This window comes from Hermetia illucens, chromosome 2 (genome assembly GCF_905115235.1).
Source record: "Hermetia illucens chromosome 2, iHerIll2.2.curated.20191125, whole genome shotgun sequence".
In the NCBI taxonomy this organism is placed as follows: domain Eukaryota; kingdom Metazoa; phylum Arthropoda; class Insecta; order Diptera; family Stratiomyidae; genus Hermetia; species Hermetia illucens.
In genome coordinates, this window is record NC_051850.1 from 112,014,128 (window position 1) to 112,029,377 (window position 15,250).

At 41.0% G+C, this 15,250-nt stretch overlaps 1 protein-coding gene across 2 annotated transcripts in view; it reads right to left on the minus strand.

Moving 5' to 3' along the window:
• LOC119647465 (neurexin-4) overlaps positions 1-14,912 on the minus strand; it is a 100,385-nt gene extending 85,473 nt beyond the window's left edge. For both annotated transcript variants that reach the window (XM_038048400.1, XM_038048399.1), the window contains exon 1: positions 14,666-14,912. In XM_038048400.1, coding sequence (XP_037904328.1) covers positions 14,666-14,729 — 64 coding nt within the window. In that variant the 5' untranslated portion in view covers positions 14,730-14,912. The remainder of the gene's footprint in view (positions 1-14,665) is intronic.
• Positions 14,913-15,250: the final 338 nt, after the last annotated feature.

The following is a 15,250-nucleotide window of genomic DNA, read 5'->3' on the forward strand; positions in this document are numbered from 1 at the left end:
CAGTTGCACAATCTACTCATCGGCTTTAAAGCCGCCTATGAAAACATAGCCAGGGTAAAACTGTACACGGCAATGACAAAATTCGGTATCCCGACGAAATTGATGAGACTGACTATGCTGACCCCGACCAATGTGCGAGGCCAGATAAAATCAGCAGGATCACTCTCAAGACCATTCCACATCAACAACGGTCTACGACTAGGGGATGCCCTATCATGCGTTCTCTTTAATCTGGCCGTCGAGAAAGTGATCCGTGATGCTGAGATAAATGCAAGAGGTACGATCCTCATTAAGTCCACCCAACTACTGGCCTATGCTAACGATATCGACATCATGGGAAGAACCAACCGAGACGTACAAACTGCCTTCATCCAGATCGAGCAAGCAGCGCGAGATCTTGGGCTGCACATCAATGAAGGCAAGACAAAATATATGGTGGCAACGTCAGCACCGAAGACGAGTCAACCAACACATAAAACCGCACTGGTCAAACAGGAAGAATAAGGATAGGAGAATACAACTTTAAGACCGTTGACAATTTCTCCTATCTAGGGTCGAAAGTCACAATCAAGAACAGCTACGATGATGAAATCCGCGCACGGTTGTTGTCAGCCAACAGAGCCTATTTCAGCTTACAAAAACTGTTCCGTTCGAAACGTCTCACCATAGAGTCAAAGCTCTTATTGTACAAGACAATGATCTTGCCAGTCCTCATGTATTCCTCGGAAACTTGGGTTCTTAGCAAGAAAAATTGCGAACTCTTGGCCGCGTTCGAGAGGAATCCTCCGAAGAATTTTTGGCCCCCTACATGAGGATGGACGATTCCGTATCCTACATAACGACGAAATCTATGAGCGATACCATGACCGTCCGGTTGTGGATAAAATCCGGCTATAGGTTACGGTGGGCGGGTCACTTAATTCGTATGGATGAGGATAATCTCACCCGGAAAGTCTATAAGGGCAATATCTATGATAGAAAAAGAATACGAGACAGACCATGCCTAAGATGGAGCGATGTCGTGGGCCAAGACGCCAAACAGCTTTTAGGGATATCGAATTGGTGGACCTCGGCGCAAAACCGGGATGTCTGGAGTTCCTTATTAAGGCAGGCCTAGACCGGATACCGGTTGTTGCGCTGTTGATGATGATGATGATTGTCTGATTTCAACCCGTGATATGAATCATACAAGTATAAATTCTATTATTAGGATGGACACTGGTTCCTTTTAGTGACCACTCATTCATTTTGAAGTATAGTTTTTTCTTTCCCTAGATGAGTAGAAGAAAAATTTGATCGTCAAGATTCTGAAGAAGGGCACTCATTTTAAGTGCGATGATTGGCGTACTTTCTGTTGTTGTGAAGATATTAAACAAAATCATCCTGGAATATTCCGTTAGTGTAGCCATCAAGTCTGCCAATTTCCAGAATATATTCAACCAAACCAAGAAGATATGGAGAGGGTTAGGACACGATAGACCATGTGGTTGAAAGAGATGACTTTGTGCTGACAAGCATAATTCCATGCATTGAAAATCACACATTTGATGGCCGTCGCGTCGGTGGTCCGTAAATCTTTAATTTTAACATTTTTTTTGTTTTTTTCCTCAGCAGTAAATCTAAAAAGATTATTTCACTGATGGTCACAGAAGGCGTTTTCCATCGCACCTCCTTTCAGTTGCCTCCAAAAGAGAAAAATTTGCAAATTCTAACTTTCATGAATATCCCACACTACATTTCTATTGTGGATCACTTTGCTATTAATGCAGTTAATTTGAGATCAAAGGACATCAAACCTTGGAGAGCCCTATAATCCTAGGTAGTACAAAGTTAGAGACTTTCACTTTGTGGTTTCCTATGGTTGGTTCGCATTCGCTGGACACTTTGTCCACCTGTTTAATGAGTTGTGATAGCGATGTATGTGTGGGATTCTCGAACTGGCCTGCATCCTGTTTCCGTAGTTCTTTTTGTCTACTAAAATCGCCCTGAATTTTCTTCTCCGATATTATTGCCGTACCTAGTCCTTTGAATGTTATGTTATGTTCTTTGATGGAATCAGCTACTGTAGTCCTGATGCGTCGATTTTCTTCTATAATAATTGGTAGTGATGGGAAATATGGGTTAACTGCCGCTTCACCTTTGCGATATTTTCACTTTGGTGGAATATAACAAGAATATTTTGGGGTACTGACGTGCCAGTTTCAGGGTTTTTCATTCCACTTTTACTGTAAGGAGTAAGACATTCTGGGATAAGATGCGTTCTGATCTGAATATATTCAACTAAGGTTATTATTCCTGAGGTGATCTTCAAATTCTCCGAGCCAGGTTTCCAAGCTGTTGAAACCACAAGGCGGGCTTTTAAGTGGGATTCAACAGAATTGACGTGTAACTTAGTTCCTTCAAATCTCCGTACTGCCTCCATTAACATTTATCTTCAAGTTATGCGAAATATACAGGACATAATGTATGGACATGCAAAACATCAGAGAATTCAAAAATGGACGTACAGACGTGCATGAGAGACAGCAGTCGTTTTGGACTTCGATTTCGAGTAGCATAATTGTGAAAATTGAAGAATGACGAGCTTTACGAACGGATAGCACTAAGGCTACAATTGATAAAATTTTGCCAGAATATTTACATTACCGCAAGGTAGTTCCAGGTCTTTTACCAAAATGTTCACCGAAGGCCATAATCGGCAACGTATTGTAGCAGCTTGCGACGAAGCCTGGGTACAATATACGGCAAAAGTAACTATTGAAAAGGGTTATCAGTGGGGCATTCGAACTTGATGAAGCCGCGAAAAAATGATGACCACTTTGGTCTGGGACATAAAAGGCGCATTGTTTTGCGAACTTATAACAGCCGGCACAACAATAAGTACTGATTACTATTATGAAACTTTTAAACAAACTTAACCTTGCCGTTCGAAACAAAAGGACGAAAATGCCGACAAAAGAAGTATGATTTTGTGGCAATAACGCTCGTACCCATAACGCCCGTGTAATCCCAATTGCTTGTCGTGCTAACGATTATTTTATTATCTCACTCTCAAGAACATGGAAAACACTCATTAACTCACGTCAGTGAAATAATAACCACAACTAGAGGGGAAAGCTAGGGCTAGATCCATTAAAAAGACGCCCGAAGACCGATGTCTTCCGGCGGCGAGCCAGATAGACGCAAGCCAAACGCTTGTCAGACAACCAATCGTAAAAAAGAGTAGGGAAGATAGGAACCACTCCCCTACATTCTTGCAAATTGTTAAAAATAAGACACTTTGTTGTTAATTTAGCTAACAAATTCGCACAGGTTGAAATAAGAGTGGTAAGAATTTAGGCGGGTGTCCGGATGGCTCAAGTGGCTAGAGCGCTGGGCTGTCGTAGCGGAAAGTGGCGGTTCAAATCTTACTGGCGGCAGAAGCGATTATTATCGTGACTGGATGTAGGATACCAATCGACTCAGCTGTGAGTGAGTCCCTGAATCACATCAGGGTAAGCGGGTGAGCGGGTGAGCGCAATGCTGACCACATTGCCTCCTACAGTGTACTGTAGTGTACCGTTACGATCTTGAATGAAGAGCTCTAACACACTTCAAAGCCCTGATCCAATATAGGTTGTTCCGCCAACGATTATTATTATTATTAAGAATACAGGCCACTGTTTCTCAAAAATTAGCAGAATGTAGCAGAAGAAAAAAGATTAAAAATCCCAACAGGAAACTCCACCGCGAATCCCCAGGCTCTTGTAATTGCATTGGGGGCGATATCGAAAAGGAATCCACGTGTGCTCCACAGTTTCAGCGTGCGCTATATTTCAGCCTAACGCACAGTTGGCTTATGGGCTCTTTAAGGAGTAGACAGGTCGTTTTGAAACCACCGAGGTGTTCCAACCACGATATTAAGACTTGAAACCAGAAACTAAAAGTTATTCCAGACAGGTCGGGAGACCAGAACCTGGACGCTTTGGATATGAAAGATTTTGTGTATTTCTTTTATAGAAATATTTAAGTGGACATTTGTCCCATTTGTACCTAGCACGTAATTTATATACATATATTATGTTAGAATATCCACTTTCGAGGGCTACTGACGTTCAAAGTCTACTCTTAAAAATCGTATCGGTCCGGGGCAAATGAAAGTTGAAGAGTAGTCAATTGAATTTTATGCTACAGTTGAAGAAGTCTGCTGCCAAGCAGGGAAAACAAGAGCCCTTAGGAGGCAAGCTGAAATAAGAGTCGAGAGCCAAAAGATCATCATCCAATGCATGAACATTGAATATCTCTAGAAAAGCAATTCAAACCTCTTGAATCGCAATTAAGGGCTCAGCAAAACGTATAGTGCCACCACCGGTGATGGCACCGAACTGGATATCGCCCGACACATTAGCAGCGCTAGATTCCCTTTCGCTACCTGGTATAAAATGTGAAAATGCAGTTATCTCAACACCAAGATCTAGTTCGGACTGTTCTATGATAGTTTTGCTATATGGGACTAGCACATGGAAAGTCACCACTGCTGTCATTAGAAAGCTTCAAGCTTTATCAACACCTGTCTGCGAAGTATCATCGATATACGCTCTCCTGATACTATTTCAGAAGTAGAACTTGGTCGGCGCACATGTCTGTCACCCATACACGACGTGATCGGAAGGCGGAAGTGGCAATGGATATCACATATTAAGTAGGGGCGACAATTGCATTGCTAGCTACGCCGTAGAGTGAAACCTCTCCGAAGATGGCCAGCAAATGGAGCGCCCCAAGGGCATTGGTGAAGAAAATTAGACAAGAAATGGGGCGTTTTGGAAAGTCCTGAGGGCAGTAAAGCGGATTTCTGCAAACCACGAAAGATAGCGGGTAGGTACAGTTGATGCCCTCCACCAAGAAGTGAACCGCAACCATATATCAAGCCAACAGGGTTAGGCAAACGACTCGAACTGCAGCTGGTTGATATAATGTAAGGTAAGGATTGTCTGTGTCCTTTGCCACACAAAGAGCAATTATCGCTGAAGCGGTGTTTAAGGCGGCGTGAATTTATCCAGACAGCACAAAATACGCCAGTGATTATGGAAGGTCAAAAATGTGGAGAAGACCGAATATTCAAGAATTACAAAGCAGACCTTGAATATGTGAGTAATGGCTGCCGACATGCCGTAGCTATGCGAAAGGCGTGATAATAAATTTAGTTCTAAAGGTGACAATTCATGGGGACTTTGGCAGCCAAAAATATGTTAAATTTGGCTAACTGGGTGAATTAAGCGCTCAGGGACTAAAACATGGTTTCTAGCTATTTGACTACCCTGGCAGGAAGTTACCTCGGCGAAAGGACACTTTGGTACGATACGGATGGGGGAACTAAGGATTACCACGCTTCGAAGGACACTGGAGCCTGCAATGAAATTTTTATTTTTTCCGGCTAAATACTAAGCTGTTTGTCCTCACCAAACGGCCTGGACAGATTGAGGTATACACCAACGATAATATTAGCGTCACAAAAAGCTTAATGTAGTTAAACAAACCAAATGAAAACTGTGAATATCACCAACGGGTGAAAGTAACATATCTGTAATATTCAGGTTAGTGGCTCAATTTCAAAGGACATTTGGATTATACCCACGAATTTAGAAACTCGTAGCTTGACTTTTTAAATCTTGTCCGTATAGAGACAAAACATTCTAGCGAAAACAATTTTAGTCAGACGACTTAAAAGTTCTACTTCACAAGTCGTTTTGTTATGTAAAATCAGATGCATATTCAAAACATGTAAAATACTATTAAACCGTTTTTAATGCCTATGCACGAATTCAAAACCTAGAATAAGAGGTAGCGGCTGTCAGCTACCCTGGAACGTGTAACTAGTGCAGTCAAATTAATTTGTAATGCATTTGAATGCATTACGCTAGAATTTTTAAGTAGCGAAAGCTTATAATCAATATCAGTCGTAGTTTCAACTTCAACTCCACTCAGCTGCATTTCACGGTTCGTATGTTAACAAAAAACAGTAATTAATATACGAGTAGCATGCGTTGCAAATATGACTGCAGAAAGGAAAACAAAACATGTCCTACCCAGGAAAAGAGTGAGTTCTCTAGAAGTGTTCATGTTAGTTGAATTGAATATTATCTAAAAGTTTCGTTCTATAGAGAATTATTCTATCGTCAGCGGAAACCATCCGAAGAATTCTTTTTATAATTAAAGTGTTCAGCAACAAAAAGAAATTATTGCGGTCGTTATGGCAGATATTACACAGAATTATACTCCAAACCATTTGGAACTGACTGGATTGCCGGGAGGGAGAAATAGAAATATTTCAGCCACTACACAAACTACCCCAGCAAAGAATGTGAGCAACGTGGTAAGATCTCAAATTGAGTTTCAATAATACAACGGCCAATGTGTTTATTTGTTGAAAGATAATGTAATGCAGCGCTGATAGTTTTCCAAAGTTTTCGGAATACCTAAAAGCGAATTGAATATATACATAAATGAGGATATCTTTGGATAAACCTCATCTTAAAGTTACTTTTATAATATAGGTGAAGTGAAAATTGTACAATAAACTTTCCCTGAATCCTTCCATTCTAGCCTCCTTCATCCCTAAAGTTCTCTACTATGTGTAATATGCCAGTGATTGTAAATATAAGGACATTTGTAGTGGAAATAAAGCGAATGGGAAATTTTTACTAGTATTAAAAGTAGAATTCTCTCCATAAAATGATAATCAAACCCAAATTTACAAAAGATCATTTATATAAAATATAGTTATTTCTCACTCTTTTGTGTTAGAAGATAGTTAAGGAAATCCGAACACTCTTAGCTTATAACTGCTTTCATTTGCATTTCATTTTTTGTACCTGATTATCAAAGGAAAATTGTAGAAAAATAAGTTAATTATGTGTGACTACAGGCAGAGCAGGCAGTCTCCCAGAGCATCACTTGCGCGTGAAGAGTTCTGCTCAGCATCTTGATGGTGTTAGTGACGCGTACGTGATGCATGGCATGCGGAAACCTACTATAGCGTATCAAACCAACATTTTTTCAGTCCGCCTTTCGATCGTTGCCATCGACTTCAATACTCACACCAATCGTGGCAAGTGAATTTTCGTCGATACAATCAAAGACGCCACTCTTCCAAGTTCCACGATCTGTGCAAACCCCATGTCGATAGCGGATGTTCCCATTTCAAATGTGATCATGGCATGTTACGCCATAGACTCACCGCAACATCTTTGTCTTCATAACCACGGGACGCGACTCATTATCTTTGATAGTCGGCTAGCACTCGGAATCATAGGGGACGACAGAGAGTGTGTCAATAAGTTTGCGCTGGTGCGCGAAGTAATTTCATTAAGCTTTGGCTGATAACATTGATCCGAGATATTTTAATGGCCCAGTTCTCGCCAGGTTCTTGCCACTGATTCCGACAGTGCCTTTTCAATCTCAGGCCTGTTATAAGACGGTAGGAAAACATGTATATAGGGCGTTGGAAGTTAGATGTACTCTGTGACAATGTCCATAGAAACAAGAAGTGTCAAAAGGGTGGTTCCTTGATGCGCACTGACAGTTACGAAACACTTCGAATTTTACTCTGCGGATCGCGTTGGAGCAATTTAAAATAGTTCTTTATAATTCTTGACAAATCCGGATGGTTCACAATCATTTGAACGATTGCGTGAATACGGTTGCCAAGAATGCATTCAAATATTGTAAAGATCTGAATCTGCTCCAAGTATTCCCGCCATTTATACTACTGAATCAACTCAAGATAATAAACATGTCCGCTGCAATGCTGAAAACATAATTTCAAAATAAAGTACTCTAGCGATCTTCAAAGTCTAAATTCAAATTTCATAGACAAGGTCGCTTTTAAAGAGAGCAAAGCAATATTAATATTTAAAAATTGTCCATCATTAATAGTACAACAACCGATTTTCTGTCCAGGTCTGCCTTAATAAGAAAGTCCAAACATCCTAGTTTTATACCAAGATCCACCAACTCGATGTCCCTAGCAACATTCGACATACCGAGCTGAATTATACTCGTCCATATGGACTCATAGGTAACCCGTCTTCCTCCGCCTATTAAGCCGGATTTTATCCGCGAATTGAGTTGTGGTATCGCTCATAAATTCTTCACTACGTAGGCTTCGGGATCGTCAATTTTCTTATAGTGTGCGAGGAGCTCGTCATAGCTGATCATCAACGGCCCCAAAATTGTATTTTTCCATATTTATTGTTTTCATTTGACCAGCGCCATTGTCGTTGCTTGGACTTTTTGCTACCGCTGCCACCATATGTTTCGTCCTATCTTCATTAGTATACAGCGTAAGATCTCGCGTCGATTGCTCGATCTGAATGAAGGCAGTCACGTAATAGAAGTACATCTCGAGCTGTTCCTTCCATTACGTCAATATCGGCAGCATCGATCAGCAGTTGGGTGGACTTCAAGCGAATAGTGCTTCTCGGATTTACATTAATACCACAGATTACTTTTTCCAAGGCCAGATTAAAAAGGATACATAATAGGGCAGCCCCTTGTCTTGGACCGCCGTTGATGGTGAAAGACCTCGAGAATGATCCTGTTGCTTTTATCTGGCTACCGAGTCTATCAAGATGGCGGAGAATATTTATAGATAGTACCGGAAAAAGACGTCACTGGAATCGCCTGACTTTTTTCCCATATGTATGAAATCACTACAATTCTATGTCGGAGAGGCAACGCAACTTTTATTACAAAACATTGCTTATCACAAAAGTAATATAATAATCACTTTGCTGATGCAGTGATATTAAGTGAATTTATGATGTTTGGATCGCGCTTGGTGACGATAATGTTGTCACTTTTGTGGTATGACATACATTACCTCTAGCCACTAAGAAAAGTTTTAGTTTCCTACCGTTGAATTAGTTGTTTACATATTAAAATACCACCAATGAACATCCCTCGGCTGCAACGCATTCAGACCTTCAAGTCATCCTGTCGAATTATTCCTAATACATTCAAACATTATGTTCTTTAACCTTAACATCAAAAATGATTATTTTTGAAACATTTAAACTAATTTGTGGATGTTGTTTCTGACAAAGCATGGTAGCATGGTAGGTATGTCTCAAAACGAATTCTGTTGATTTTTATTTAAAAAGTGTATTAAAATTCCCCACACATTAATGTATAATGATATAAACTGAATGTCAAACTTGCCCCTAGTATTTCCTTATAGATGTGTTGATTTTTGTGCTATTGGGGAATTTGGTAATTTCAGGTATATGCTTATCAGCGTTTCATTGCTTACTGATTTATATAGTGGTTAGAGCACTAAGTCGTCGCAACGGAAGGTCGTGGATCAAATCTCACTGGTGACAGAGGGATCCCTACCGTAACTGGACGTCGAATACGGGTTGAGCATTCAGACTGTGGTGATTCATTAGAGTTGACGCCCTCGAAATATTACGGATTCGTTTATATATCATAAGATTCCCATTAGTAGATGTGATGCTGCCGGTTGTAGCTAGGGTGCCAAAAATCTCTGATGCCTCCATAGGCGGGGCGCTCACATACAAATTGTCCCCGGGAATTCGCTTCATTATTACATGATGGATACTCTACTGTTCGGAACAAATGCCCAGTTAGTGAGTTATGCCCAGTGAAAATGCCCACGATGCTTCTGAGTCTCCCTACTTTTCGGTACAATTAACTTTAGTGTTTTTCTGATAATGACGGGAAAAGTTTAGTGTGTTTAACAAGACTTAATCTTTGCTACCTTTCCTTATGTGAAGTTTATTTCTTGTCTTTGACAGCAGCATTAGCCCGGCAGGAGAGAAATCGAATCCTCTTTTGCTAAAGCATCCGAGATTTCATTTCCATCTACACTATAATGATCAGGTAGCCAGAGTAGTTCCATCGTATTGAATCTAGAAATAGAGTTTGACCGATTTCTACATTCCTGAATTTTGGAGATAATTTAAGAACATCTCAACGCCCTCAACGCAGCTTTACCATCGCTACGAATACGATAGATTTGATACGTTTATCCTTCAATAACCCAGGCTGCGCTTTAGCCTGAAAGACCGTTGCTCCTGCTTCAAAAACCTTTTCTGTTATTGAGTCATCGATGTAGAAGACCCGACGCACATTCTTCTGATTCATTCCGGTTTTCTCTGCATTTCAGAATAACTTTATATTTTCTTACAAACTGAGAATCAACATCAATCATTTCCAATATCTCTTCCAATGGTCTGTGCTATCCATTGTTTCCCCATAGATCAACAGGATCTAGGAGCTTCTCTCATTGCAATGTCCTAAATATATACTCGGCATCTTTTTTTAAAAAATCAACAAATCGATGTTTGAATTGACTTGATCTTCACTAATTATAGTTAATCAAAATATATTATAATCAAACGTTCTGACAAATATGAAATGTTATTTTATATTGATATTCAGAGTTTAGAAATATATAGACGGCTCAATGACCACAAATTAAAATTTTTTGCAAAATTCGCTAGACTTAACCCTGTTATTCTACTCTAACTAATTTGGCAAATTTGTGACAAAAATAAATGCAAATTATTTATTGGCTTTTGCACTTTTATTGCGTTTTAGTGCAATTTTATATAAAACTGAAATTGGATATTTCAATCACTTTGTTATTCCGGCTATTTTTGATATTACCTTATTTGTTTTTTATGACGCCCATAATCCTTTTGGCATTAATAAGTACAAATTCTACAACTCTACAACTTTCTTTGATTAGAAAAAAAATTTGTTACATTACCTTGAAGGGTAACTTACACATTCTGCTCGATAACAAGACGTTGGATCGTCTTGAGACAATACATCTAGGCATTCTACTGATATCCCCTCGACAGTTGATATAGCTCCCTCTGCTATTAATGTTTTGTACTTTTCACCATTCACAGAATCTTCCCTGTGATCCTTCCTCTTTGTTATCTCATAGCCCCTCAGATCATAACAGACAACGAAAGTTTGGCGGTGTTTTAAGGACATCTACCAAAGAAGCGTTCTTCACTTCTGCATCTATTCCTCTGGCTGACACCGGTGTCAAATTTGTTTTACACTCATCCGATAAAAAACCTTCTTTCAATCGTCCAATATCCAACATTCGTGATTTTGGGCCATCGCCACCTGGCAGATCACATTTTCTGCGTTAAAAATAGTTTTTTTGCAGGTCTTTCAGATTTCACACCCATGTCGTTTAGTATTCTTTGATTGAATAAAAGTTACAACAGTTGTTTTGAAAATTTCGATATCGAAGTAGACCGACCCGCTAAACATGTATGGATGCTGTTCACCCTTTGGTGAGGTACAGAGCGTCACATAGGCGCGATCATTTCCGTTTTCCCGGTACTCTTGTGCCAACCCACTCGTCAGGGGAAGCCGATTTCACTGCATGACGTAGCAAGCAAAATCCCTCCTTAATGTGTGATGTATCCATTACCATTTCCGTCTTCGAATCACATCGCCAAACTTGTGCACCGACCGTTCGGAATATTATCAAGCCAGTGTACGTCAATGTCATCTCACAGACAGGTGTTCATAAACGCTTGGAACTTTCGGCTGATAGATGATCACTTTCCATGTACTACTCCCATATAGCAACGCAGAGCAGTCTGAACTTGATCTTGGTGTTGAAATAACTGCATTTTCAGTTTTTAAGCAAGGCAGCGAAAGCGCGCCTAGCACTGCTAATACGTCGAGCAACATTCAGTTCGGTGTCACCATGATTCCTAAATACCCAAATTGATACACGCCTTCGGTGGTCTGCCCATTAATACAGATAGGGAGAGTACGATGACACGTCAGACTGAGAACTTTATTTTGGATAGTATTCATCTTCAATCCAACTTTCTTGCCTCTCTAATTTCAGAGCCAAGGTTCACGACCCGGTAAGAGCAACCATGCCATCAGCGTAGTCGAGATATTTGAGGAAAAATGTCATAGTCCATTGAATTCCTCAACGTCCTCGGCGCAAGGCAACATGAAGAATGTCACCGATAACAGGAAGAAATAATATCGACGACAAAATGTAACCCCTAACGGATTCCGCTTTGGACTTCAAGTCACTCTGATAATAGCTATTAGTTTCTAAAGAATGCCCCTACTACATGGAGCACACCAGACACACTCTCTGTTCACACTGTCGAAAGCTTTATCGAAATCGATGAATAGCAGGTGAAGAGAACGGACAGTTCCAAAATGATCCATAAGGTGTTGATGTAATCATTGCATAAGCAAGGATTCGAAGCAGAACCACCCCGCTTTCTGTAGATCAAGCTTTCGAGATGTTCTTTAATGCGTTCTAGGATTATTTTAGCTATTATCTTAACGACGGCAGGGAGCACGTTGATACCTCTTCAATTATCACATTCAAAACGGGTGCCATTATTTGGAATGTTGACGATCATCCACTTCTTCCATTCTCATTCCGTATGAGTGAAAGTGGCAGGTCTGCAAAAACTGCAGATGCAGGGATAAATAACTCTACGGGGAGATCGTCGATCCCAGCGACTTTACTCTGTTTGAGGGCATTAACTTAACCGAATGTGATACGGTTAAGAACCACGGTGAAGTGTTCTCTCCATCTGTTCATGTGCTCGTCATCGTGGATGAGGAGTCGCCCATTACCGTCCTTCACAGAACCATTAAGGGTTGCCACTAAATGCAAATTCTTTCGTAATACGGAATACGCGGCATCTCTCGCTTCTCTGACAAAGTGCAATAATAGATTTTTATCACGGCGCATACTACGTTGAACTTCCCGGGATTTCTCACAGTATCCGAGTTCGCATCACCCGCGGCGGTTAAAATCCTTCAATCGCTTCCATTCATCGATCCACTTCGACGATCCAATCAGCCATCTTATGACGCCCCCTTCGGGATGTGGCCAATAACCTGCGCAGCATCCGAGAAAAGATTATTTTTGATGGCGGTCCAATGCTTGCCATTGTATCTGCCGTTCGATTAGCACTGTTGAGCGACAGCTGATTCATACAAACGGTGGATCACAGTACATCAAATAAATAATATCCACACTAAATGGACCGGACTTGCGAATGTATTGGAAAAGTTTATCCATAGATAATGCCAGGTGTTGATCTGATGCTGATCACATCGCTACATACGGCTTTGAAATGAAGCGCTCTATAGTGATACGCTTAAACCCTACGAATTACGCAGTTAGTAGGATAGATATCCTCAATCCTTGGTAAAAAAATAATAGGAGCGGATGTATTTCGCAGTTCACCTGTAGCTTAGGTTTAGTAATACACACACAATTTTGGTAATTTTTAACGTAGACCCGTGCAACCCATTTGCTTTTGAAAATGAAGCTTATATAACATTTTTCTTTCTGGTAAGTATTTTATCTTAATTTGCTTGCGTGCTCACAAAGCTGCAGTCATGAAAAATAGCATCTACGAATACATCCCACTTCTCTACTTTTGAATTTTCGGGAGTAGTTATTATCAAGGTGCTACATTTACTCCAACGTAGAACAAATTGAACCGCGATCTGATTTCCGTCTTCGAGAAGGCAGAAAGAAACGCAAGTATGTATTCAAACTTTTCCCACAATTGTCCTACATAATAATGTTATCAATAGGCCCACTAGGCTTTGATACCATGCGGAATAAAGCACGCAGCTACGATATATGTAGCCTCCAGATTGATTGAACCTTCGGCGGGCTTCTGAAAAGCGCACCACATCCCCATGACATTGCTCCGTCATTCTGTGCAGATTCAATTGGAAGATTTGTCTTGCATGATGCACCGCAATGCTAAACCCGCGTTGTGCAACAAAAGGAATTCCAGGCAGCGTTTCTCGGTTTTCCACGACCGATAAAATGTTTTTGGGTTAAACCCCAAACCATAGAGAACGACAAAGGGTAAACATGTCTTCAGTAACAATTACAATAAAACGAAGAATTCCATTTAATTGAACTCTAATTTCAAGCTTTTTCTAGCTCTCCGAGTGCGACTAGAAAGTGCTAATCTGATTCACACTTGCTTTGAGCAATCTCCAATTGATGTCGGGAGCACTCGTCCAACGACAGCATTCGCAGGCGAGACACAATAGCAAGGCTCGCAATAAGACAGCAGCACCCACACGTGGCGGACGGCCTTTAATCAATTAAGGGTTCATTGCTCACGCGTCAACTGGGGAACAGGCGGAAGGAATTTTTCCACCTGCCAGCACCGCCTCCCCACAGTAAATATAGTCCTTTTGCTCGCAAGTTCCGGCCGGTGTCGGTTGTTCCTCCAAACACTGAACAATGCCCGGCAATCTTACAACCGCACGATCTGCACAGAAAACGTAAACAAATCTTCGGAATATACTTTTTGCGGCCCCAGCACGACCTCTGCGGTCGACGATCATGACGTCGTCCAACGACGCGTTCATGATTCACTCCATCGCCGCGATCAAACAACGCGACGACACTGAACACGCCCAAGCCCCAATCGGGGCTCAGAAAATTCAACAAAATTCTTATCAGAATCCAAATAAAATTCGACTGGTCCCGTGGTCCTGATAACGCCGACGAATCAAAACATGCAAATGAAGGGGCAGAGCGTGTTTTTGTCACAATCCAGACAGGGTAAACGGGTGATAAGGACCCAGGGGGACGCAATTCGTTTGCTTTTCTACTGACCTGCTACTACACTCCGGGCACTTAGTATACACAGAAAAGTCCAAATTGACTGGAAATTAGCCATATTTGCCGCGACGGTGACACACGCGTTACCGAACCATAAACAATATGCGCTCCGCGTTGCACTTTTCAAAAGGACTTCCTCACTTTCCTCCTATTCACTACTGCATTTGACAATTCGAACCAAAACCGAAAACCACTCTCCAAACACACCCAAAACTCGTTTTGTCAGCGCGACGTTCAAGCTCGAACTGAAATTTCAAAGATTTCCATGGTGCGAAACTGACATTCGCCTTTACTGTGTTGAGAGCATTGAAAGTTTCGGCTGTAGAACAGTTAGTCGTGTGTCTTGGATAAGTGTTTCGAAAATAAATATTCCAAAATGCTCCTTATTGGAATGGCAGTTACAAACCCAGTCAGTACTTCGTTATTTTCTTTCTAGGCTGAGCTTCTCCAAATTTGTAATTAATTTCACCCCACCCCACTTAAGGTAGAGTAGTACAGTCATCATCATCATCATCAACGGCGCAACAACCGGTATCCGGTCTAGGCCTAACTTAGTAAGGAACTCCAGACATCCCGGTT